This window comes from Temnothorax nylanderi, unplaced genomic scaffold, assembly GCF_030848795.1.
Source record: "Temnothorax nylanderi isolate EJ_2023f unplaced genomic scaffold, tnyl_v1.0 TNYL_tig0024_pilon, whole genome shotgun sequence".
NCBI classification, from domain to species: domain Eukaryota; kingdom Metazoa; phylum Arthropoda; class Insecta; order Hymenoptera; family Formicidae; genus Temnothorax; species Temnothorax nylanderi.
Genome location: NW_027249086.1, coordinates 122,086 through 147,338, shown reverse-complemented (window position 1 = coordinate 147,338; position 25,253 = coordinate 122,086). Strand labels below are relative to the sequence as shown.

General features: G+C 43.6%; 2 protein-coding genes across 5 annotated transcripts; one reads left to right on the top strand and one right to left on the bottom strand.

Annotated features, from left to right (window-relative positions):
• Positions 1–546: 546 nt before the first annotated feature.
• On the bottom strand, positions 547–25,189 carry LOC139769684 (protein SERAC1). Of its 4 annotated transcripts, none has more exons than XM_071700963.1 (16): positions 24,949–25,189; positions 24,700–24,827; positions 24,391–24,591; positions 24,122–24,249; positions 23,836–23,946; positions 23,434–23,572; positions 23,200–23,343; positions 22,876–23,133; positions 22,588–22,786; positions 22,301–22,456; positions 22,055–22,182; positions 21,783–21,935; positions 21,563–21,709; positions 21,308–21,374; positions 20,978–21,081; positions 547–2,305 (listed from the first exon to the last, which is right to left on the bottom strand). In XM_071700963.1, the coding sequence occupies exons 1-16, from the start codon at positions 25,011–25,013 to the stop codon at positions 2,205–2,207; spliced, it is 2,229 nt and encodes a 742-aa protein (XP_071557064.1). In that variant the 5' UTR covers positions 25,014–25,189; the 3' UTR covers positions 547–2,204. The 4 variants fall into 4 exon arrangements, with proteins under 4 accessions (XP_071557064.1, XP_071557067.1, XP_071557068.1 ...); XM_071700964.1 differs by lacking the exon at positions 547–2,305 and adding an exon at positions 20,606–20,809 and having other exon boundaries at positions 24,949–25,188; XM_071700966.1 differs by lacking the exon at positions 20,978–21,081 and having other exon boundaries at positions 24,949–25,188.
• Positions 3,093–20,397, top strand: LOC139769681 (uncharacterized). Its single transcript, XM_071700957.1, has 10 exons — positions 3,093–3,947; positions 16,008–16,532; positions 16,641–17,658; positions 17,922–18,569; positions 18,777–19,095; positions 19,170–19,240; positions 19,438–19,631; positions 19,711–19,835; positions 19,908–20,087; positions 20,191–20,397. The coding sequence occupies exons 1-10, from the start codon at positions 3,848–3,850 to the stop codon at positions 20,362–20,364; spliced, it is 3,354 nt and encodes a 1,117-aa protein (XP_071557058.1). The 5' UTR covers positions 3,093–3,847; the 3' UTR covers positions 20,365–20,397.
• Positions 25,190–25,253: the final 64 nt, after the last annotated feature.

The following is a 25,253-nucleotide window of genomic DNA, read 5'->3' as shown; positions in this document are numbered from 1 at the left end:
TTTGTTTTTTACATAAAGACAAACGCGTGAGGATAAAAATTTTAATTTATAAAGCAAGGAGAATTAATCAATTGAATTTTCTTTTTTTTCTCGTTAGCGCGATTAATCAATAAGGATACTGTTCCAGTTTATATTAAATTTTTTTATTACAATACTTATATTTCACAAAATAGGTATCTAATTTATTAATTTATTTTTACAGGAATTAACTTGATAAGATGGCAAGTTTCGTTAGTTAGTTCTGGTGATGTTTCTTAGATGGCGACACTAACATGATTTTGATTCGAAACGTGTGCCTTATCGAAGAGTTCAATGCTGGATATGAAGCGAGACGATTTCCCGACGGACATTACGCCTGTTGATGTTTCAAACGCCAAGCATTACGGTAATTGAAAAAAGAATTGTTTGAAAATGAGAGTAATATATTGACAGAAAATTATACCACTATTGATTTTTCCAAAACGTACAATACATATATATACATTCCGAATGTAGAATCCTAAAAAAAATTCCAAATAACATTAAACGAAATAATAGCAAGCAGAATGCTGTCACTAAATCAATTATATTTTTATTTGTATCATATATATTTTATACGTATGTATATTTCTTATGTAACTGTCTTGTTCCCCTTTTTGTACATTGTTTCAATAGCGTGTACGTTATTACTTACAGATTCGATCGCGCAGACACACGTTCCATCTAGTGCCTACATAAAAATTTGTAGCCGTGGAACATTTCTCATGTGTTCGCGATAACGTTTATCGGGACAGGTATCGACAGGTATCGTTGCCTAATAAACGCCAGGCGGATATCTACATTATATATCCCTCGCGGTATACCGTTACGATACACAACGGCGCGTTGCACTTCCTGCTATCGCGGTAAGAATATAAATCGGTATAAGCTAAACAGCCGGTGAACTCCTATATACTCCTACGTAGCCGAGCGTTACGTCATTAGGTATAACGCGCGCGTGAAACAATTGAGAGCAGAGTGGAGCAGAGTCTCACTTTGGGATTCTCACGGAATCCTTACGAAATTTTAACATCCCAGCCTGCGTGCTCGCGACGAAGACCGCCGCGGCACTCGTGGAAAAAGCAAAGCCTCTCTTACAGCGATAAAATATTCGGGATGCCGCGAGAGTCGAGAGTGACACTGGTCTTAATGAGAAGGCAATTATTTCTTTTGCTTTTAGTTAATACTCGTTGCCTTTATTGTGTAAGCGTCGTAGAGATATTTGCTGAGTAAGCATCAGTCTGAAATCTTTTCATCTTCTTTATAAAGAGAGGCTGCCTTCAACTTTGTTTAAAAACGTTATTATTTTTCAGCATTTCTAAAAGTGCATTCTCACTGAAACTGAACTGCGATCGAAGTAATTTTTCACTTGACAATATAATTAGGGGATCAGGGGAATTATATAATAATATAATTGAGGATTATATAAGTTTTTCTGATTATCTATTGGGAAAACAAAATCTCGCGTGAACGACGCGCAATGATCTTCCACTTGGCGACAAAAGTGGGAACGGACTTCGGATTTAATCATACGACCAAGCGTGATGCATAGAAAGGGTACCGGAGCGATCATCGCCGATCGAATTACATCACGCGACGACGCCGACTTTCTCCCGGCTGTCCCGACCTTGCTACGCCTTTTTGCCTCTGCCTCTGTCCGGATGTGAATCAATCTGTATACGTTCGACGTTACGGGCGGACCCGGTAAAGGTCAGGCGCGACCGGTGAGGGTTAACGAACGGGTGGGGTAACAGGATGGACTTGAGAGAGCAGATTTTTGCGAAGGCCTGCCCGGAGGTCGAGGAAATGCCGTGGGAGACCCTGAAATCCGATTCTTCGGCTCGCCGCGCCGGGCGAATCGTATTTCTTACTGTTCGAGTAACGCGATCGATTAGATAGATTATTGCAGCAGCGTTTCCTGTTATTAGTACAATCGAGGCTCGCTCCACGTGGAGTGCAAATCGGCATCGTTATATCGTCTTTATAGATCTTGAATGTTTCTTTCGCACAACTGAAGTCTTTTTCTTTTTCTGAAGACACACACCTTTGTTGCAGGAGTATTATATTTAGGATAAAAACAACACTGTCGCTCTCGGAGAGATTGTGCGGAGAGAACGTTTTCGCGACGAATAATTTGCAAGCAAGAGGATTGTCTTCGCTATAGAATTTGAGAGTTCGTTCAACGTTCACCGGCCGTTCGCTCGACCGAGAAAATAGCGATCTCTCAGCGTGTCTTCGCCTTCATGGTCGTCGATCCTGAGAGAGCCATTTGGCTTCATCGTTGGACCTGTTTCCAGAAATGAAGAATCAAGGTGAACAGTTGGAAGTTGGAAGTAACAAGGTGATCTTATTAATACTTGGCGATATCCGCATGCATGAACGTACACTAGTAGTATAATTAAGTGCCGATCCGTATCTTTAAGAGATTTAAAGAATCGAAAACATAGGCAGAAAGATATATAAATTACATCTAAATTGAATAAATCGATTTGTATCGATTTGTCATATAAAGCGCACTGAAAATTATTGGTAAAATTAATTTGAAAAATAAAGAATCTTAATATATATGTATTCTATGTATATAAAAAGAAGACAAAATTTGCTTTAGTAATTTTATTCTATATTCAAGTCCTTGCGCCTTTTTTTACTGAATGTGAAGAAAGAGAGAGAGAGAAAGAGATCTTGCTTTTAAATAATGGAACATTTTTTAAAAACATTTTTTTTAAGATACTTTATATGTCATCGCTGTGAAACGCGACAGGTGCTTTCCATCCAGCCGACTTGTCATATCTACTTTCCATTTAATTTGTATCATGTGTCGACTCCGATTAACTCTGCTTTCGTAACGAATTGAAAAGTAGAGGGGTGGGAAAAATAAATCCGAAACACAAAAATATGTCTCTTCGTGATATGTAAACAGAGAATAAGAAACTTGAAAGTGATTCATGTAATTAGAATTAGATCATACAGAATACAATAAAGTTTAAATTGTAAACCGATATATAAGTATACGTTTACATCAAATAATTTATTTTAAAAAATATATAAATTATATCTTCATATATTTGTCAGTTCTTCGAGACGTTGGTGCACATCGACTTCTGCGTGCGATAAGTGCTTTCCGTTTTATCGGAGCCGTCGGTCGACTCGAGTTAACTCCAATCCCGGCGCGAAGCTAAAAGTCATGCAAATGGAAAGGCGCAGAGATGCAGAACTGGTGTTTCCCCGCGCGCGATTCCCGTGAGGCGCTAAGAACGTCATCAGGGCGGATGGACCGCCAGCCATTGTCATCGGGAAATCGTCGTCGACGTTCCCCTTTGCCCGTCGGTCCTGCTGTCGACTCCTGTCCCCGATCATTTTCACGAGCGCCAAAACGCAGCGGGCAAGACCCGTCGATTTTACCGAGAAGGAGAAAGAGAAGGAGGAGGAGAAGACGGAGGAGGGATCCATAGGCCGTTGGAAGGGACGGTGGATCCTGGCGGCCTCGACGTGCCAGCTCCGCCTCGAGCTCGCTCGCGCCTCGGCCAAGTGAAAGTCGGATTTTGCTTTCTACCCGCTCTACCCGCTCTACGCTCTACCCTGGCCAGTGACAAGCGTGCCGCGCTCGCGTACGAACGCGCCGTTCTTCGGCCTGACGACGATGGTCCTTGCCGCGTGCGGCTAACGGCACTGACAGTTCACACGTCCGCTGGCGCGCGGATCCGCCGACGCGACACCCGCGTCGAATGGGGACCGGGGTCGGTCGCTCTTGGTCGCGCGATGAGCTGCGAGTGACCCCGTAGGGCACCCGCCGCGTGCAAGCCACTCATCGAGGACGGGGTCCGCGAAGATGCCGAGGTGTCGACGAGGAGCGACCGCCTCGCGCGGCCAGGTCCTCCTCTTTCGTCTGCTGCTGGTCTGCGCGCTCGTCGCCGCCGCTCGTCAAGAGGGTAAGTTCTCACGAGGGTGGACCACCCCGCCGAGAAACTTCCGGTGCTAAGCCGCGACTGATTTAAAGCACCCGCGTCCGCTTCGCGTTCCGCTTGTCAGAGCGCGCTGAGATTATAATGACGCTCGCGAGCCTTTCATGGATACGCTTCTCGGTGAATGTGAAGGATATTTAACCGAGGCGAGCACGAATGACGGGACGATAGCGACTGGTCAGAGGTTTCGGACCTTTGCACGCATGCACGATCTGAACGTTATGGTCTATCGTTGGAATGCACCAGCGCGCGTGGATTAGGGGTCTTTTACTGTTAAATGCGTAGTGTCAAATTTAATTTCAGTCATTTTTAAGCATTCCTATAGATCGCCACTGCTCTTCCTCAATATGTCGTTAATTTAATTTAAATAATGTTAATTTAACCAAACCATTGGAATTAAAATAATACTATTTTGTGTTTAAATAATAAATTTTGATAACTATCTACTACCACACATGGTAGTTGAAAATAACACAATGTTTAACTCAAGGTATTAGTTTAATATTCATTCTTTAATATTTAACTGTGTTCTACAAATTCATGCGTGATTAGGATAATCCATAATCTTCGAGAAAGGTTGACACGCGTGAATTTTTGTTCCCACGATCAAGATTAATCGAGCACCAAAATTGTGCGTGCCAAATATTCATACATTTTTCAATCTTCTATTCCATAATTTCGTGTGCATATCTCCTCGAATTCTTTCGTTCGTTACGCGCGTAGATGTACTTACGGCTACGAATCCGTAAATTCGGCGAATTGTGCGAATTTTTTCGCACGCTAGCAGTCTTCGAACGTTTGAGGATTTGTAAATTCGTACGCCCGCTGACTTAAAGCGAGCTTATATCAGGATTAAGAACCGGTGGAATCTCAAAATCCGCCTTACAGTCGATGCTACGTATTGTTCATACTTATGCGGCGTGTCCTACTTTTACCTCATTATACTTGAATGACAGATGGTCGGTTTGACGCCAATCCTTCTTCGGCGTGCATATCGAGGGAAGTCGTCGTCCAACGCGAGTTTCCTCAAGTGAAAATTCTATCGAGGTCCGCTCTTCAAATTGATCGAAATCAAAATATACAATACTATCATTACTTGGTAGCCTCTGATAAAATTTAGGGTCTCCTTATTTACTTCCTTTAATCACTAGTAGCTGGAAAAGTGCCTGGACCTTTCCAGATGAAAGATTGATCTACATTAGTCATACACTGTTCAAGTACACTCAATTTGAGTCATTTTCATTTTTAACCATTCCTATAGATCGCCACTGCTTCTACTCAATATGTCGTTAATTTAATTAAAACAATTAATATTAATTTAACTCAAACCAATGGAGTTAAAATAATACTGTTTTGTGTTAAAATAATAAATTTCGACACACACAAAAATGTGGTGGTTAAAAATAACAAAATGTTATTTAACTCAAGGTATTGGTTGATGAAATCTCATTCTTTGATATTTAATTAACAGCGTAGGAATCACCGTCAGGAAATGACAGAATCTATCCGCGACAACCCGCGCGTCTCTTGCGAAATGCCAGGAGTCTTACTCGTTCCCTCGATCCGGCGTCTGACGCGGCCGTAGCCACTCGATACTCGAAAATATCCCCTTTCCGCAACCGCAGAACGGAACGTGCGTCGTTCGCGCGCGGATAATGGTCGGCGGTCACAAGCCGACCGCGATGTTTGCCCGCGCCACGTAATTCCGCGGCAGTGGTAAGCGCGCGATCCGCGATACAATAGAATTGCGATACGGTTGCGGAGTGGCGACAGCGACACAGCGAGCCCCGGACTCGGGACCTTATTGTCGGGGGCCTAATGGACGACGGGCTATCGCGGTACCGCGCCCTTGTCGAACGGACTCCCTTTCCCCCCTTCTCGCCCCCCCCCCCTCCACCCGTCGCGATTTGTAATACCGAGCGGGCGCAGCCATCCTTCGCAACCTTGCCTTTGTTCGCCATTGTTACGCTTATCGTCGGACGCACGCGAACACGACGGATTGGCAAATGATTGTCGAACAATCGCGCCACGCGTTACGCATGGACGTGCGAGAAACGCGCATTCGTTATTCGCATTCTGAGGTGAACGTGAACGCACGCGACGCTGTCATTAAGGTCTCGCGAATTTGCACAATTTGCAGATTTCTGCAGTTACGCGGATTATCTCAGAGTATTACATTGTCTCTCCGTCTCTCGGCAATTGGATACGAAATTGATTATTATTTCGCAGAAGCTATGTCGCTGGACATGTCGTAACTTCTCATCTTTCAATGTTGGACGTCTTTCGTGGTTTAATGAAGAAAATTTTTTTTTTCTACCCGAGAAGCATCGAGGCACACTCCACTGACGATCTTGCTCAAGACGTACATCAATATCCAGGCTAAAGAAGTTGCCTAATTTAACGCAACATTTAAAAAGCATTTAAAAAGTATTTAAAAAGCAATCAAGATTCATCTTTTTAATGTCAAACGCAAACAGAAATGTCTGATATTTTTTATCCTGAAGAGAGAAGCGAAAAAATCGTATCTTTGAATCTATTATTTCCAAGTCAGGATCCGTTATTTTTTGTAGAATTGAAAAACCGGCGGCAATCGGTGACTACGACGAGGCATCAATCCGTGAAAGTTTCTCGCAATCGCGCGTGACTTTAATGAAATCTCGCGCGGCGCGCGAGGCTTCCTCGAAAAGGTCGAGGCAACTTTTGCCCCGCTCGAAAGGCTCGCGCTCGAAAATTTCCGATCCGGTATGAAAGTGAAACGACCGCGGCGCGGCGCGGCGGGTCCTCCTCTGATCTGCTGTTCGAATCCGCGCGCGATCCCAAAATAATCCCTACGTCACGCGGACGAGCGCGGTCGTCCGGCCAGGTTCCTTTTCGCTCCGCTTCGCATTCCAATTCTTGATCTCCTACCTCCCTCTTGTCTCTTTCTCGGCGTCTTTGTTCATCACGAGGCACGAGGGCGTTTCGAGGCTGGCGCTAAAGGTCCCAGGAATTTCGACGGTGTTAAGGGCCGGGCCGCGGCCGGTGCCAACGAACGACCTTCCACATTTAGACTGTCCTAACGGGTTGGCTCCTGAGGCCGGGACAAGCACGACGCGCGACGGGGGGAAAAAATTTGCGATTGCGATTCCAGCTGAATGGAACGTATCGGATCAGCGTAAAAATACCGAACGCATTCCCGACCGAGAGATTTTCCGCCGTCTCTTCGCTTTCGGCGAGGAGCAGCGCCGATATCGCGATGATATTTTGTCGCAATCGCAATCGCGCGCGCTGCTGCCTTGTCACGGCCGCGCGGAGGAGTAGTCCTCACGCACCTTGAAACGCCAAATACGTACGCAGATCTGGAATATAAATTGCAGGGATTGCGCATTGTAAGGGAGGATCGTGATAAAAGTCTTGTTTGCACGACGACGAATAAATATCTTTAATAATAATAATCCGACGTTAAAAAGTTTCGGAGAATAAATATAATATTCAAAAATATATGTAATTATACAAATTAAAATATGAAAATATTTCTGAACGAAAGGTATTATAGTAATTGAAAATAAGAGATGAACGTTAAATCCGTTACGGTGCATGCATTTGCTAAGTAGTTGACGAGATGATCGATTAATCCGTATCGAATGCATGTTTGATTAATACTTGACCCACTTCGAGGATGGTATTAGATCCTCCGCGCTTTCCGTTTTCACGCGTACGCCTCGTCGTAATGCGCCTTCTTGCGGCGCGCCTTCTTTCTCTCTTTCATTTTCGCCGTTTCTCATGCGTGCGATCGAGGAATTCGGAGCGTCGATATCGAGTTGAGAAATACTGCAAGCGCGCGGAGCTCGCGGATGACCTTCCCCGTGCATCTCGTTTCCCGGAGGTGCGGACGCCTTTTATCTCAATCGGATCTGATTCGCGCGACGCGCCCATCCGATGATCCTCCACGGGCGGTGGTTATCGGAGACGCCTCGCAACATCGCGAGCGAGAAATCGTGAGATTGGGAAAGTCCGACACGTCGTTCGGAGGCCAAGAATGTATGTATTAATTCTGCTCCCCGAAGGAAACGCCGATTGCCCAACGGAAATTCGCGTTACGAAGCCGGACTCCTCCACATTCGCAACGACGCGCGATCGTTTATCTCTTCGATATATAGAGCTCACATAAAGTCCGACAGTAGGGGAGACTGGGGCTGGTTGTTACAAGGGTAAAATGATACAGCTATAAAATGTAAGTTCATGAAACCGTCTAAGAAACGCTAACGATTATGAAATGTATGATTATTTAGCTTCAAAATGCGTTTATCGCTATCTTGCGTTTCTTAGACCTGCGGTTTCATGAACCTACTTTTTATATATAGCTGTATCATTTTACCCCTGTAAACAACCAGCCCCAATCTCCCCCACATCGTCTACGTAGTTTTTGAAAATTCGATATACCTAGATATTTCTTTTCCCGCAGAGAATTATTATAATATCTGTAACTATGAAGTATAACAACTGAGACATGGCCAAAATTTTCACGTAAAGCTCGAATTATTTGTCAAGGATACAATTAAAATTTTCTTTTCTTTTCTTCATCTCGAGTTAATAATCAGTCGGCTTATTTCTTTGAATCTTATAACATTTAGCTCGATTAAAACTAAGATGCTAGAGATTTTACTTACAAATTGGCCTCCAGCTACTTGGGCCACACCTTGGATGTCAATGAAATTGACCTTTTAAGTATGTCTAGGATTAAACTTAGAACGTAAAGAAATTGTTCGCGTAATGGCTGCTTAAAATCCATACGACTTGTGGAAACCTAGATCTTTTTACTGGCAAAAGAAAACGGTTTTGGATTATGTAAGGCTGATCGTTTCCATACTTATTTAATCGCAATATATGGTTGCACCCCGTTATAAGAGATGGGATCTTTATCATATTAAAATCGCGTACGTTGGGATATAATTTAGAAAATTCCTTCTGCGGAAAGAAAACTACACACTCGAGAAAGTGTAATAACATATGCGTAGCAAATTTCTCTACGTAATAGCAATAACGTGATTTTTCTGTAGAGAGTAGCGGTAGCATTCGAGGAGATTTTAGAGAAAGTTTATAAAGTCATATAGATAAGTAAAAAATAAAATCTAGGAGGTGTGCACATATGTTGTATTTACTCTGTTCGTCTATTACTCCCCTTCCCTCCCCCCGCCTCTCTCTCTCTCTCTCTCTCTCTCTCTCTCTCTCTCTCTCTCTCTCTCTCTCTCGCTCTGCAGCTAGGTGCAGCTATGCTAAGGTGCCAGCTACGTGTTTACTACCTGTCTACTCGTTACACCCTATTTCACCTCACGTTCTTTCGCTGCCGCTTCTCTTTCATTTAAGAAATTTCCAGATTGCCTTAATTAAACATGCGGGTGAACGTATAACACACTTTTTATTCGCAAATTAACGCAATTTCTTTCAGTGTTCTGCTACTGATTATTGCAGTAATTACCAACTTTTGCAATGTAATATCATTAATATTGACTTATATTTAATATTAATTTGCGAGAGGCAAATAATATAATGTTAACTGACAAAACATTTATTTACTGCTCGATCATCTCCGTCGCAAATTTGTCTTCGCATTAATTCATACACAAATATTCACCGAATAAAGATAAAAACCATAAAAGTAGTCTTAGAGAGACATACCTCATTAGATTCTTTTTAGAGGCATCTTGATTTAAAAATTATTCCTGATATTTTTCAACGATATTTAATTATTTATACTATACGCCAAACTGCTGTAATACCGTTAGCTGTGATATATCGTCGACGAAATCAACCGCTGAAAAAGATAGCTTTCATTCAAATCAACAACGAGCGGCCGAGTTAGAAAGTACCTCTTTCGTGGCTTCGTGCGTGCAAGCACGTTTCGTATCGACATACCGCGTGTGTGTTCCGTATTTGGGCCTCGTTTTCGCTATCGCGGAAGAAACGGCAACCAGTGGTCGTGCGTACCATACGCAAAACATCTCCTTTTTCCCTGCAACTCCGCGCAATTCCTCGCGCTCGCGTGCGCCCCGCGGACGGGTTAGATAACAGGACAACAGGCTTCACGGTATAATAAACGCGAGAATCAGGACTCTCGAAGCCGATTGCCACACGTGTGGCAACGTGCGGCTGCCGTGCCAACGTTTCCGCGCGTGCGACGGAGATCTGTGCCCAAGTGTCAGTGGCAAAGTTTAAACGGATCTGAGTTTGTTTGGTATCAGAGCGGGCCGGTCTGGTGATTTCATAATCGTGCAACGCGCCCTCCTCCTCCCCATCTCCCTCTCGAACGAGAACGAGTTTTGCACTTTGCCCAGTTATTAACATAACTGGAGTAACGAAATCGTCACGCCGCGCCGGTAAGAATCGTCGAGCAATCCGAGCATTCGGCAAGCGTGAGAAACCTTTGAATATGCTATTCGCGACGTCGGACGATTCCTCGATTTCATGAGGATGTTCTCGATATCTAAACGGAAACTTTCAGAAATCGGTATTTTAGGTATCAAAAAATGCAATGAAATTACTTTCTCGTAATAGATGGGGAATAATTAAATCTTAGAAGATTCGCAAAAGTCAAAACTGAATTTATTTTTTCATCAGTATGTGCATAAATAGGTACTTGGAGGAGAAAGAGAAATTGAGCAATATATATTCAAGAAAAAAGCTTTAGAAATATAGAGACAAATATTTTAATGTGACACGGAGATTATTAAGTCGCATATCGGTGAGACAAAGAAAATTAGAATAATACGAAATCCTGAGAATAATATAAATAACTGGTACAAACTATACCTTCGATAAAATTCAAAGCAAGTTTGTAGAAAGTGGCTCGTCATTTTGCTTTTCATATGTAGATGGGCTAGAAGCGTTGACATCAAAATGCAAACGCGAGAAGCAAAGAGAAATTATAGACTCGAAAACGATGTTTTCTCGACATACTTTTCATTATAGTTAATTTTAATTACTAAACGAAATAACGAAGCTTTTCCCGAAGGAGAGTCGATTTACTTTTCCAACCATTACCATTAAAGTATAAAAAAGTTAATCTGTATGTTTATCTGTAGTAAAATCCAATTTATCGCATTTTTACTACAGCGATAAGATGTTTCATCGGATTTTAACGCTTTCTTCATTGAAACGCTGAATGCGCTAAACACACTCTATGTTGTTCAATTATAATGTAACTGCATAATAATAAATTTAAGTACAAGACGCAGCCGTCGCTCGGTAATACATCGCGATTGCGATCTAGGAATTCATGCAGGCACTAGGCAGGCGTTCGAATTGAACGAAGGACGATCGAAAGGAGAGCGGCCGCAGGCTTCGTTGCCTAAGCCTTCGGTTACAACTCCGATCGAGCGGGCACTTCCTCGCCGTGTCCCGGTCGTGAAAGTATATCTCGCACGGGGAGAGAGAGAGAGAGAGAGAGAGAGAGAGAGAGAGAGAGAGAGAGAGAGAGAGAGAAGTGCACGTTAAACTGACCATGTAAGAGTTTTCGAATCACGCCAGCGCGCAGCGCACCGGCGATCAGTCCGATACGCGTGTTTGATACTCGATGTCGGGTGAGAAACCAGAGAAACGCTCGTCGGATTGGCCCCGAAAAGGGGAAGGATCCGCTTGAATAATCGCGTTAACGCGAACCGCGAAAACACGCTCTCGACACACTCTCCTCGAGATATTTCCACGTGCGACTAGAATTCACCGCGGGTCCCTCCCCCCCCCCCCTCATAAACGGACGCTAAAAATCAGACCCCCCGTGCCTTCGCGGTACGTTCACGACGCGTGGAATTGCGTGAGATATTTTGAGAAGTTACCGAGTTACATAAGTTACGCATAACAATCTCGTAACGCTCTCATAGCATTGTCTCTATTCATTATCTCATCAGTGCGGAAAATTAAACTCATTTCAAAATGTCTTGTCCGCGCGCGTTCGCGACGTGAAATAATGGCATTTAGCACTTTATCGGTGGTCCTTTTGAAATTTTAAGAATTTTAATTCTCAGATCGTAACATCGCCCTTGTCATTCTTTAGATTTGTCTAGAAAGATAGACGCCGATAGACGGAATTATAGGATATTGGTAATATTATAACAATTAAAAAATAACGTAGATGTAAATTGATGTTGTTTTATTACATATAAAAATCCTCTCTCTTTATTTATAAATGCAAAATTCGTAAAAAAAATCTTGCAAAATATAAAAAAATCTTGCTCTTCTTTTACGGAGAGAAACCCTTCGGGTGGATTAAGAATTTCGTTAAGAATTCCGGAGCAAGTCGAGTGGAAACGTAACAAAGCACGTATTGCGCGAACGAATTCGCGGTCGCGCTCCGTTTGCCCGTTGAAAGTGAGTTGAACAAGGATCTTTGCCCGCGCGAGTCATTAATCCCATTCCCGAGTAATGCGAACTGATTATCTATTACCGTGATTTCATTATTCGCGCGTACATGTATATCGCTGCCCGTGGCGGAGCGATAATGTCCGGCGTTAAAAGCGTAAAATATAGCCTATTTGGAGTCGCGAAGGCGAAGGCTTCGGCGCGGCGCGGCGCGGCGCGGCGTCCCAAGTGGAATCTCTGCCGCATAAGGCACGGAGCTGATCCCCGAGCTCGTCGTCTCGCAAACATGCGTATGCAAACAGCCCCTTCGCGCGACGTTCCGCGCGACACGGAAAAAAAGGATAAAAGGGAAAGAAAACGACCTCTTTTCGCGAAACGACCGATAATTAAAGCACGCATCGAATCGGCGATGAATTCTCTCTCGCGCGCGCGGACAGCCCAGATTAAAAAGGAACAACGCGAAACGCGCGCGCGCGCGCGCGGTTTATTACTTTAATCCGCTCGCTCGTTACTCGCGGCGTTGCTCTTATTTGATATTTACATTTACGCACGAATATCGCGGCCGTCCGTCCTCCGCGGATCGGCTTGATAGCAGATCGTCGATGCGCGTCGCCGATTACTACCGGCGAGGTAGCAATCATCGTGCGGCGCACAGATGTAATTAGCGTTTTACGGAGGTGGATTTTTCTTCGACCGCGGCATCCTCGCGTTGCGCGTCGCGACCTTAAACGCCCACCGTTAAAATAACAGCGCTTAAGGATATAGCGATACTGCGGCGATACATTGCGCATCTTTGGCGCGGGACAATGGGAGAAGATTGCGATTTTTAACGCAAGACGGAATATTTATGTTCCTTACTATTTTATCGCGGAGATTACCTCAGCCAATTATTTCATTCACGTTCGTGGAACACCACTTGTCTATTATATACACACCGGCTTGTACATCCTAGCCGGTTTTATCTTATCGTTTATTAACGTTGTATTTTATTCCTCGTCCATTCCGGCTGCTGCACCGGCCAATCTCCGACGGACACGGAATTACTAATCCAATTTATCCTTTAATCAGATTTGCCTCTCGATGGGAGCCGCGCACATCTCACAATCATCACTTTACCGCGCGTCGTTTGCGTTTTCTTCTTTACGCCTCATTCTTACGTTTCGCCCTAAGCGATGCCTCGGGGTCGTGCGCGATCGATTCGCGGCGATGCATCAAGCGGAGCCAAGAGGCAAAAGAAAGAGAGAAAGAGAGGGGGAGAGAGAGAGAGAGAGAGATAAGCTTAAACACCTTGTAAGAGCCAACCTGGCCGCGCGGCCATGGTAGCGCCGCGCCGGGGAACCCCGCCTTAATTTATACTCGCCCCATGCGCCGATCTATTAATCCCGGACCGATTGTGAAGCGTGGTGAATGCGATCGGCCGGCCGGCCGGCCGTAATTATAATTATCCCGGCTATTTGCGGCCGCATAACTCACGGCGACGCGCGGTAAAAACGCGATAGATCATTTCGGCGGTCGTTACGGGACGCGCGATTGCCGTGATTAATGTGCGCACGCGTACGATAACGCGAGCACGGCTTTGCAACCCGTTTTTCAATTTTATTGCGGATTACATAGTGGCGCGAGAAAAGCGAGAGAGAGAGAGAGAGAGAGAGAGAGAGAGAGAGAGAGAGATGGAGAAGAGGGAGAAAGCCATGGACGAGTTACGGAGAAATTGCACATAATTCTTCGCGAGTCTTATAAAATTAGAGAAAATTTCCGCCCAGGTCTCCGTCGCGCGCGGAAACGCAATCGGCGCGAGGAAAATTGCCCCCGTTTCTCCAACTTTTGCCTCATAAGATGTCCCGCTTGGAGATCGACGCTCGACGTTGCCGAGCTACACACTCGTCGAGCGATTTCAACAGCTGTTCAATTAACGCTTCATCATGCGCGCGAGTTTCCAGAGAGCGCGAATTACTCACGTTATATGCCGTGATTGCCGTGTATGATTAATTATCTCGAAATCTGCGCGCGGCGACAATCGGCCGTATCGCGGTCGAGCGAGAAATTTCTCGCGGGATTAAACAAGCTTGTGATCCCGATTTAATTTATATTCGCCCTCGGACTTTTTCTCCGAGATCTCCTCGTCGAGATCCGATCGCGCCGTTTACGCCTACGGAACTATTCTAGTTACGACACCCTGAAACACAATACGAGCGCACCACGACCGCGTGGACAACAAAAGGACTTCGGGATTGAATTGCGTATACCTGGAGGTTGCTCGTATTATTTCAATGCTGAGCAACAGATAGCTAGAAAGAGAGACAAAAAGAGAAAAGAGGGGGGGACTTTATCTCAACCGCCGGGGTCCATAACCGATCAGAAATTATGCAATGATTGCGAAAAATAATTGCGGCAATAGAGGGTGACTGAAACGAGCGCCTTCGCGTCTATTTTCTTTGATTTTTTTTTAAAGGAGCAAAGCGCAGTCGAAACACTCGAAATATTGTTTTTTTTTTTTTTTTTTCGAGAAGAATATAATTAACTGTAATTTTATAATATATCAGTTATGTTTTTTTTTTGTGATGTGTGCAAAGCAATTTCAACTTGCTTTTTCGATAACAATTACATCATTTGTTCACCATATAAAATATATTAGCGGAAACTAATCTATGTAGCAGATTTCTTTGTCGAGATCTAATCAGAGAAGGTGTCGTTGTCCTTATTTTAGATTGTTGCATTATTTCCGTAAAATGTATGTTCCGTAGAATGTATTACGCGATTTATATTTCCCTCTCTCACTTGACACATTGATGTGTATCTCGTGCCTTTATTATAGCGCGAGATGCAATATCGCGCTCGTTACGTTACTTCTCGCTGCTCTCTATCTTCCATTCAGGCTTATCCACAAGCTTGCCTCCTTCGACACGTGCACCGAAGTAAATATCCATCCCGCGGGATTTTTATCCGCTAGTATATCGCGCAAACCGCTAATAAATTATGCCCGCGCGACTCGGCTTTAAATGCACGGTGCCGCGGCGAAATGCGCGATACTTCGCCTTTCACCTTGCTTACGATAATGCATTCTGTCTCGTGCATTGTGAGCTCGGTCGGGATAACCGCCGCGCCGTCGTATTATCGTATGCCGTACCTCGAGCAACAATTACGCGGAAACGGCCGTCGAAAATCGGCCGCTGAAGACCGTCGCGGTTTCCCGCGATTAACGAAGAGCGAGTAAAAGTCACGTTTTTGTATGTCGCTGAAGAAAGCGCTGGTGATATCTCGCAAGTAGAAAGAATATATCAGCAAAGAATGCGATTTGTCTCCTGTAAGTTTTGTCACAGATGCACAAGCAGTTCAATCTGAGAGAAAGAATTGTCCTCAATATATACATATACATCAATCAAAGTAAAGAAATTAAGGTCGTTTCTTTTCGTGGATCGGATGTACTTACGGAGCACAGAAAGCAATATTAGAAAGCGCGTCCTCTCTTTTTCCAAGATTTTCAAGCAGTATAACTCGACTTTGCGAGACAAATCCCTACGTGCGTAAATTGCTGTTGAAAAACATGCACGTTCGATATCAAATTCTGTGAAAAACATTTTCCTGCGACAGAGGAAAGAGTTGCTATGCAAAAAAAAATTGAGACCGCCTTAAAAATCACATTCTTATTGATAACATATTATAAATCATGTCTACTGTCTGATTGACTTTCAGAAACAGCTCGATCCTGGGACAGGCTCTCGCAGCTGATACCAACGAATTCGGTGTACGAGAAGCAAGACCGAAATGCATCGCCGTCCAGCAACGGGGCCGATGCATCGCTGGCGCATTCGCTGGCGGAGAACAATGTGATGGACACATCGAAATCGAAGGGGGGAGGCGATCACGAGGAGACGGAAGAGGTGGAGGAGGAAAAGGAACCTAAGCTGACGTACGACGCCGAGGAATACGAAGATGAAGATAAGCACGAAGAGGAAGAGGTCGAGGGGGATGGGGAGGAGGGGGAGGAGGTAGAAGAGGTAGAAGAGGCAGAGGAGGAGAAGAAAGATCCCTCTGATACCGTGAATGGCGCAATGAAGAAAGAGAGATCTCCGCCGGAAACTAGCAGCGTGTCGAATACCGATGCGATAGACAGAGATGGGGATTACCTCGAAGATCTCCCGACGAATCAGGACGACAATACGTATTATTATTACGACGAGTACGAAAACGCTAATCGTACCCGATACGACAACGCAGGTGAGTCTCGAATCGGTCGTTTCTAATCTGATGCGTGTTATAAAGGATCTCAGATCTTTTATCGAAAATTCTTCGAATAATAATCTCTTCCTATTTCCCCGGTTTTAGACGGCGAAAACGACTATCTGAACATGGAATCTGAAGAGGAGGATGTCACATCAGGGAATTTATCGTCGGAATCAGAGCACGGCGCTCTTGAGAAGAGAGATAAAGACGTTTCGCACGAGTCGACTTCCAACTCGTCGCGAATCGTCGAGGAGAAGGAGGAGGAAGTCGACAATCCGGTATCGTCGACGGAGTTGGAGGAAGGCTCGTCCATGGAGGGCAGTGACAAAACGTTCACTACACTCGGTGCACCGTCTGTCCTCGAGGAGAAGGAGGAGCCGGAGAACGTCTCCGCCGAGGTCAGTTCCATCCTGATAGGCGGTGCCGTGGTGTCCGTGGTGACCACGAAGAGCGTGGTGAACGGCACGATATCGGTGCCGACGACGGTCTCGCCGGCCACCACGGAGCAAATCGCACCGCCGCCTCCGTCGTCGTCGTCCTCATTAACCGAGACAACCGAGACAACCGAGGGACACCCGGAAGTGACCACGGAGGACTCCGCGAGGATCCTAGCTTCCGTGCAGACCAGCCGCAGCGTATCGGGCGCGCGCTTCCTACCGTTCCCGGTGATAGATCGCGTGAAGCAGGTGGAGGCGCACGGCGGGTCGCTCGAGGGCAAGAAGACGTCGCAACCACCGTCCACGGAGAGCATCATCGACAAGCTTGACTGGGCGCAATCCAAGCTATCCAGCGATCTCTTACCGGCGGCTATCCTGGGCACCGGTGGCTTCCGAAACGCCGGCAACACGTTGCAACTGGACGTATTAGCCGAGCGAGATCGCACGACCACGACGACGACGACGACGACGACGACTCGCAGGAGTTTCACTACCACAGCCAAGACGCCGGTTATTAGCAAGTTTATACCACGACGTTACAACGACAAAAAATTAAACAACACTAGCACCAGCACGGCGAAGCCGCGATTTGAGACCACGCTCGACTCCCTGGAAGGTTTGCTGCCTCGAAATTACGTGTCGAGAGGAACCACTCCAAGTGCGGTTTCCAAGATAAATTTCAGGTTGGATATGTAGCATAAATTTTTGAAAGGATTTATAAGATATAAATCTGCGAGTGTAATACATATTTATCTATATAGTCGCATATCAGATAAATAATAATTGGCGGAAATGAGTTTTATCCACATATAAGTTTCTGAATTGTCAGTAATAAGAACGACAAAGTACGCTTATATTAGACTTTGTAATTGTATTGATGAATTGAATCAAGATTCAATTGATAGTTACAAGTTACCGATGATAGTTATTGTCATTTTTCTTTCAGATGGCCTTCTTCGAAACCGACGTCCACGGAAGCAGCAGAGACAAAGACCACATCGACGACACCACGAACGAAACCTAAAGCCAGCATTGTCGTCCAAGATATTAACGCATTCCTACCGCCAGGATACAAGCTAAAAAAAGAAGAGACAGCTGCCACGGAGAGTTCCCTCCTCCGTGAAATCCTCGCCAAATCCAAGGTCGACATTTCGTCTCTTCTACCACCTGGCTATGACAAAAAGAAGGTTGAGGAAGAATCCAAGTCAAAAGATACTACTACTACGACGACGACGACAACAACAGCGAAAAGTACAGGCGTCTCTCCAGAAAAGATCGCCCCGTCTATCCAGGATCTCTTCGCGTCTTCCAAAGTCGATATCTCCGCCTTATTACCTAAGGATTACGAACAAAAGAAGAAGGACCTTGAGCCGGACAGCAAACCTACTGGCGACGCGAACAGCGAGCAAAATGTAACGGTCACAGAACGAACCGATTCCGAGGCTACCACGAAGAAAGCCGGCGGCTTGAAGATCGTGTTTCCCAGCAGACCAGGCGGTCGAAAGCCGATTCACAAAATAACCACTCCGCAAACGCCACGTGGGGACGGTCCAGGCGCGGTGACGCCAAAAATACAAAAGGGATGGCCGACTCGGTAAGTCAGTCTTACAACGTTACACCTTAATTATTATTAAAAGAATAGCTTCTTTTAGTCATCTCTTCAGAAATTAAATTCGGAAACGTCTTTTGTTCACATTCATTATGAATTACAATTTTTCGTTCGTCAAGAATCATGTTACAAAGTAGTGCAAAATAGTATCGTACCTAATAACAATCGTGCTAAGAGAGAGACAAATTTCAGAGCTACTACGGAGTTTACCGGATGGCCAACTCCGTCCACCACGCCGATCTCTATCGAGAAGTTATTGGAAGCAGCGCGCACGGCTACGGTAGCATCGGTGAACATATCGCTCATTCCTAGCACGAACGAGATTTCGAGCACGTCGTCGACATCGACGACGACGACGACGACACCGAGGCCGACAACTCCTGGCGTGTGCGACGACGAGTGCGAGGTCGCCGGCACGATACGTATCATTGGAAACGCGACGTGGATGCCAGAACTGCTCGATCGGAACACTCGCGAATGGCAAGAACTTGCGAATCACGTGGAACGAGAGGTACACCTTTGGCTAAGCTTCCCATTATCTTTACGAAACATGTTTGTCACATTTAAATCATATATTTTTTTCAGATGAATTTTATATTCTCGAAATCCAGCGTTTTAATGAATTGGTACAAAAAGATAAGGATTGACTCCTTCAGGTAATTTTTTATAATTTGGAGCAATGGTGTCAAAATAAGCATGGAAGATAATTAGAAGTATAATCATTATTTGCATAAATAGTAAGATTCTCATTGTCGCATAGAATTTTTTGCGAATCGTATATTAGACATCACTATATCATACTTTAATCGATTTCGTATTAAGTCTCAGCAAAGATATAATGGTTCACTTTCAGTCAAGGCAGCATCCTAGTAGACTACTTTGTCGAGCTAAACAATTTACAGCAGAAAGTGAACACGCAGGAACTTAAAGTGATTTTCCACGACTCGCTCAGGACATACAACGCCAATCGGTGGAATGAAACGACCACGAAAGGTCCATTAAGAATGGGAATGTTTACTATCGATCCTAAGTACACTGATTTCGTAGGTATGTTATCAAAATTTTGTTTCTCTTTAATATTTTAATTGTTATTAATTATACCTACATGTATTATTTTTCTTTACAGTCATACCTAAAGTAAATATGCCACAATACGAGAAAGATGATAGATTGATACCTCAATGGGCGATCGCAGTAATAGTGATAGGTGTCGGAGGTTTACTATTTATTATCGTGTTTGGTGTGTCTGTGGTAAGTGTCAAGATTGCTCAAGATCTTCGCGCAGTCATACAGTCAGAGATAATGAATGAATTCACTTTCCAGCTCGTCAACAGACAAAGCGGATCGAAGCTGAAGCCGACCATGTCCACCATTTACGAGGAAGAAGTGGCTAAGCACACGTCGAGTCACAGATCGAGCGACTACTCAAAGCCGGTGCACACAATATGGACCGATCCCGACGTCTCTTGGAACGACAAGTCCTTCGAATCGACTTCTAACAAGGTGAATGAACGCGCGCGCGCGCGCGCGCGCGCGCGCGACGCAATGTCATAAGCCGATTGCATATCGGACGTAATGTGCTTACCCTGGACTCGTCCCTTTTCAGATTCTGGTTGACAAATCCTTCCACGATAACAAGAAATACAATATGTACGACAGTTGGCGATCTGAGTGGAACGGTTATTATTACAATCCCTCGCACACGAGCAGCAAGTACGGTTACGACAGTACCATGAACCTGTCGACCCGTCACCATCCCGATTACGACACGAATTTCTAAACGGCCAATAAACTGCAATTTCTTCTATCAATACCGAGATTTCACTTAATTTATTCGGCGCCTTAGGTGAGCTACGAGACCCATTGGAATATTTGCTCTATTCTTCAACGTTGCGCGTTCACCTCGCGATACGAGATCATCGATATATTTACATTATATTTTAAACATATGGATTTGTATTTTCTCGTACATCTAGTAATACCTTGTGTTCATTATTTCGCGACATCGAATTACCTATTAATTCTTCATTGTTTGCCTTAATAAAGGGATTTATTTATTCTAGTCAGAATAATAAGTAATCATATTATAATCGGTCGTTCTCCATCAGAACCGATATTACCGTGACGCCAATGTATGTGACGCCGCGATGCGTTTGAAATCGTAGGTGTGTAAAGTAGAATTAAGCGAAAAGAAAATGGCGATTACACCGACAGCGAAATACTTCCTGTTTATAAATGAAATGAGATACTGAGTAAAGATCAAACCATGATGTATGCTCTCTCTATCACAGTTTTCTTTTTTATAATTATACATACATTCATCTGGTTCCACATAAAAAAATATATAAAACTCGCATATATTATCTCTTGTACACAAACCTAAAATAACTTACTCAACATGGATAGTAGATTCCTAATCGACAAGACAGTCGTGTCTTCCTGAGTGTTAACGTGGTGTCTGAGCACACTCAAAAGTTTCTGATATAAGAACGATTGCCTGTCCGAAAAAAAAAAAAAAAAATGGAATAGCATGAGTTTACTCAGCATCCCTCCTTCCGTGTTGTAATTACGTAAAAGGACATAACCATACTCGACAGTTATACGGTTTTGAAACATCATTGGCAGTCAGACAAAAAACGAGTCTTTGTTGATGATGTAATGTGAAGCTACGTCTTCCTCTTATCCAATGATGCTTTTAAACCGTACCGCATTCTAAATATTACCTGCTAGCTGGCTTGCATATCGATAAATGATCCTGCGGAATCTCGAAGAACTCTCCCACGCCAGGATCTGAAAGATATAGGCAGTATATTGTTTTATATGCATATGTGTTTGTGTATAGAGTATATGTTGTTGATAAGGATCTAGATAAGTTAGATTTATCTACAATTGCATACCATCAAGATAAGCTGATCTATAATCGATAACGACGTATGAAAACGGAATATCAACAGTATATATCTAATCTAAAGCATTACCTGCTGAATTAAGGCTGACGAATTGGAAGGGAAACTTCAGTGCGGTTACAAGCGTGGGTTTGGCCTCGGCAAAACTCACAATCTCTATGCGATATTCATTCAACATTTCTAAGAATTCTGCGTGCAATCTTAGCAATTGCGGCGATTCTGGAACGTTAGAACAATAAGTTACGTTGCGCGTTAATTAGAACTAAAGACAGATTGACGATTATCAGATTACCTTCGCGTAGTTCTTGCACCTCGACCGTTGGCCATAGCAGCATTTGCGTTGCTTGCTTCAGAGCCGCCACGTGCGAACCTCGATGAGGAGTAGCGTAAAATAGGATAGCCTTGGTATTCTTGCAGATGCCGTGCTTATCTCCAGTTTTCCACTCTACAAGCGTAATTATAACATATAACGACTTTAATAATAGCAATAGTAATAATTTTATCGAAGTACATTTATCGAAGTATATATAAAAAAATAAGTGTAAATTTTCAACTTATACATACCTTCTACAAGCATCTTTTTAATTAATAATCCACCCATTGAGTGGGCGACCCATATAAGTGGCCGCTGGCCCACGTTTGCCGTTGTCAATTTGGTAACAAATTCTTCGCTTCTCTCTTTAATAGTGCTCCTAATAAAAATTAATGTGACGCATCAAACATAACTATCGAAATATTTAATACCTGAATTTATCAGACGCAGAAAGCTGAAACATTTCCATGTAATAATAAATGAAGTACAGTACTTACTTCATGCTTTCTATTGGGCAGAAAGGAGTCCACATAGATAAACTCGTACCATAATTAACACCTATGATTCGTAAGGATGGTATGTCTACAGCTAACCAGTCTTTAGGCCAACAAAGTGTTTTAGAGTCAGGATCATTCTTCATACAGGCGTCATCTCTATAAAGATATCGCGTGTAAAAATTTACAAATAATTAAAGACATGATATTTGCGGTTTACAAGCGAATCTTTCATCAGTATCATTCGTTAAGATTAAATATATAAAAATGTTAAATACACGAAAACCTACCCTCTGCAAAAATAAGGTCCACACGCGAGAGCATTTGTGTTTTGCGGACAATCGTCCAACACCACCTCAAAATCTTGACCCGTCTTTCTCCATTCGCGCAAGTGCAGATCGCGAGCCAAGTCTTTAAAGAATTCCTGAGGACGATCGTCATCGGCCATAGTAGACAAGTAATCTGTGGTCTCAACCGCTGTATTATCATCTACGATTAAACATATAATTTGACAACAAGATGATAAGATGAATAAAACTTGAGGAATTGTTTTAATCATATTACAGATATTGACAAACCTACAACTCCAAGCGCAGACGTATCGATGTCACGTTGTCTCCAGGTAACGAATACTCCACCCAACAATCCATGCAGAAATACAACGTCCATTTTTGTTGCCGCGTGAACTCTGTGCAGAGGATAAAGAAGATAAACACTCTGCGCATATTTTGCTTTCTCGTTCCCATCCCTATCCAGATTCATCAATGCACTGATCGCCTGTGCCGACAGACGAATATCGTCGCTGTGGGACCAACGTGACAATATGCCAATCCATCCTAAATGGAAACAGTTATATTAGTAGTACAATAATATCAATCGCGGAAATATCAAGTCTATCTTACCGGATTCATAGATAGCCTCTAAATATTCGGAATGAAGACACATGTTGGATAATATCCTTGCGAGTAGTATGCACATTTCTACGTCATCACTGCAAATTTTCTGTATCGCTGTCAATATTGGCAAAGCTCCGGCATCGATCAAGTCTAAAATCCCAAAATTAAACAGGAGATATAGAGAGTGTGTGTGTGTGTGTGTGTGTCAGTCTGTAAAATTGCGCAAAATTTATATCTCACGTTTGCTGTACTGTTCCACGGAGGAATGATGGCAGATCGCACGAATGCAACTTTTGAGCAATTCATCATCCCGAACTGTCGTCGTTTCCATAGAAAGGCCCACGCTTGCCAGGTCATGATCAAACCATTCTACAAGATACTGCACATCAATTGAATAGAGATAGTTTCAGCATAGAGATGTTATTAAGTTACAATTACAAAACTGTAATATCATGTGTGATTTTATTATAATATTCATAGCCAATATTATAATTTAGAAATAATAATTTAATTTGTAGATATTTAGCATTATCTTCCGAAGATTTAATTAAATTACGCTTTAATTATGTTTACATTTTTTTTAATTTATTATTTTTCGTAATTTAATACTTTTTTTATATACATTCCATTTTATATACTTACTCGATGCGAATCTTTGAACATTTTGCTAAGAAATTGTGTAAGGCAGAGATGTGTGTTGCCACATAAAGCATTCAGACTTAACAGCAGCGAATGTACCTTTTCTAATACATCCTGTAAAAAATTATCTCATTTATTCATTAATATAAATGTAATTTTGTGATGCTGGAGAATATTGGCAAATAGCATGTACGTATGTTATCCTATATTTGTACACAAGTCTACATACTATAAAAATGTTAAAATTAAAATAATTGAAAGTGTTAAAATTAAAACAATTATCACATACGTTTAAGTTGTACCGCACATGATAATACGGTGGTTGCAAAAAGAACTGTGAATTAATATTTGGCATTCTTGCGAGAGCTGCCGCTGTTTTAGCATCCATCATCTGTGCCAAGTGACGATACTGCCAATCTAAAAGATTTTGTATTCTATAGAAAGATTGCGTGAATCTAATATCTATTCAACGTTTAAGCGTTTTATTCTATATATTAAAAGGGGAAAATTACAATTAATGCCAGAGAAACATTGTGATGTAGGCTAGAGAGAACCTACCTTTCAAATGTAACAAGGCACCAAGCTCAGTCACCGCTTTATATCGCTCGTTTCTGTCTCCGTGTTGCGCCATATACAACAACTTGTATGCAAACTTGTGATTCTTCTCCTTCCACCATCTCGCCAGAGTATCGCTGAGGCTTCTTGGCTTCTCCGACGCAGGTCCATGTAGATCCTCGTCCTTCCTAAACATGAAGATATCTGAAAAACCGGAGCAGGACCGATCAACGTTTGCACACATCAGCTGTGTGACTGTCATGTCCGTCATAGACGTACACGTCACGCTCCGACACGTCACAGACAACTTACCTTTAAACTGAGGGTCATCGACGTAGATGTACTGTGCGCGGGCTTGCTCCAAACTTAGAACGCTCGTATTGTAAGTCGACCGAATGATCCGCGATATCTGCCGCAGTTGATACAGAAACCAGCAGCCCCTGCACGAGATACAATGAGATACAATTCCAAGTCTCAAATACTCGGAGTCGGAGACACTCGACCTTGATCTTGAGTGGACGAGAGTCACCTTGACAGTCTTGACACTTGACAGTCACTTACCCGAGCACCACGACGCAGATGCCACTCGTCTTCAGGTAGTACACATAACCCCTCGACGCTCGCATCGTTCACGGCCACGACAGGGACTCGGGGACTCGCTCGCGGCTCGACGAAGCGGTTCCGTCGCGACGCGACGCAAGGGTCTCCCCCAGCCCTTACATTTCAAACTTTTAAGCGCGTCACGCGTCACGCGTCACGTCGAGCTACTTGGCACGCGCGAAAAACACGATTGAACACGATTGGAAAATTGCGTTCGGAAAGCGCGCACGGTCGAGCCTTTCGCGGAAAAACAGTTCCTGATTGGC